Source organism: Frankliniella occidentalis, unplaced genomic scaffold (genome assembly GCF_000697945.3).
Source record: "Frankliniella occidentalis isolate FOCC.00 unplaced genomic scaffold, Focc_3.1 Scaffold8, whole genome shotgun sequence".
Taxonomy (NCBI): domain Eukaryota; kingdom Metazoa; phylum Arthropoda; class Insecta; order Thysanoptera; family Thripidae; genus Frankliniella; species Frankliniella occidentalis.
The window spans coordinates 3,323,326-3,325,146 of NW_026267138.1; the positions used below are offsets into that span (position 1 = coordinate 3,323,326).

Genomic DNA, 1,821 nt, shown 5'->3' on the forward strand with positions numbered 1-1,821 from the left:
ACTGCACATTGTCTCCACACGTCTTGTCGCCGATAAGCCAAATTGTGAATTGTGCTAAAGTAAAAATGAGCCGATTGGCCGCCCTCAGACTGGCAAATGGCTTAAACCGATAGTATTGCCAAGGGGTCTTTCAAAAAGTACGACACGGTCGTTTGCGGCTACGATCCCGCCAAGTTCAGAGGGTATGTGGCTCTGCGAGCTTTCGTTCTCGTAGCGCCTGATGGGTAGGCAACATCTTGCATGTGTTGCATGTTTGTACTGCATGGTGGCCTACCCCGAGTCTCGCAGGCGCCAAGCTCTGCGTTAATCGTTTAATTAACTACCGTAGGAGTACGTGCAGCAGCCCGTAGTGGCTGAGTGTTAGTCGTTCGTGTGCTAAAATTCTCAGATGTTACGTAAAAGGAACTCAGTAATGCACAGATGGAAGGAGGGAAGTGGGAGTGAAGAACGAGGGGTGGAGGTAGGGGTGTGGTAAGGGTGGAGGAGAATATTTGAAAATGACCATAAATAATAAAATGATGACCCTCAAAACCGCAACAGTAAAGTCATTGGCATATTCCATTTTTTTATTTTTCATTATTCTTAAAAGTTTGAAAGTTTGGTTCTAGTTTTTCCGTAGTTATCTTTAGTTCTCAGTCCTCAGAAATTAGAAGTGGGAGAGTGATGACTTTTCACCTCGATAAATGAGTGCTGTTAACAGATTAAACTTACTATGTATTGAACAATAGTAGAACAAACAAATATCGTCTCTGGGTGAGGCAAACAATTGTCACAATCAGCTGTAGGTATTCTATTAAATACCCTCACTTGCCTGTGGTTGAAGTGAAATTATAAACTAATATTTATTTGAATCTTTAAATGTGATAAAACTCCTCTCATACTACTGAAGATATAATTTAACGCACTGCTTGTTCTTGACCACCAGCTTACAGTGTCTCTCTTCTCTTTTTGTCCTGTTTAGGAGCGGAGGACGTCCTCTCGAGGCTGGTCCACGTGGTCGGACTGGTCGACGTGCTCCAGGACGTGCGACGGCGGCGCCTCCTACCAGCTGCGGCGGTGCAAGTCACCGTCGGGCTGCCGGGGCGAGGCGATGCGCTACAAGATCTGCAACATGCAGGTGGGTCCATCCATTTTGAATGAAAATTGTGTCAATGTATGGTACTACACTTTAAAGTACTTTGAAGCAGCGTTGATACTCATAGTATTGCACTTAAAACTGTTGGACAGTATCAGAATTGAGTTTTCATAGCGGGCTGTGTCCGCGGCTTACGTTCGTGTTGTGTTTTTCTCGCCGTCATACCTGGCAATCGCAGGTTTCACGCGTCGACAGGTTGAAAAACAAAAAGGGAACCCTGAAGGAGTACAAAACAGAACGACCTGTCAACGACTTTGGAAATGACTTTTGGCCGCGCGTTGTAACGCCGCGCACCGCGAAACCTTTTTTTGTTGTTTTTTTTTGCGCTGTGCGTTTTCTGTTTGTTTCCGCGCTCGACGACGGCGGAGCTGCGCGGGGTCGCCACGTCAAATTAGATGCGGGAGGTTTTAGAGTGGGTCGGCATCGGGAAGTGAAGGGCGAGGGGGAGGCGGGCGCAAGGAAGAGGGGGTTAAAGGCGAACAAAACTGTCGGGGAAGGCCGGGCCCCGCCAATGACTGCGCGTCGGCGCGCCCCGCCACGCCCCACCACGCCACGCCGCGAGGCGCAATCACGATCTGTCAGGAGCAAAAGTCAAGAGCCGCCACGCCAACCTGATTAAAAATTCGTTTGCGGCCGAACAGCCGTCGATGTAAGTTTTAGATGAAGGAATTTAAGAATGGAAACAC

General features: G+C 48.1%; 1 protein-coding gene across 1 annotated transcript in view; it reads left to right on the plus strand.

The window, feature by feature from the left end:
* Window positions 1-1,821, plus strand: part of LOC113215102 (uncharacterized) — a 45,858-nt gene that overhangs the window by 39,336 nt on the left and 4,701 nt on the right. The window contains exon 3 of the mRNA XM_052275533.1: window positions 962-1,117. Within this exon, the coding sequence (XP_052131493.1) occupies window positions 962-1,117 (156 nt within the window). The remainder of the gene's footprint in view (window positions 1-961; window positions 1,118-1,821) is intronic.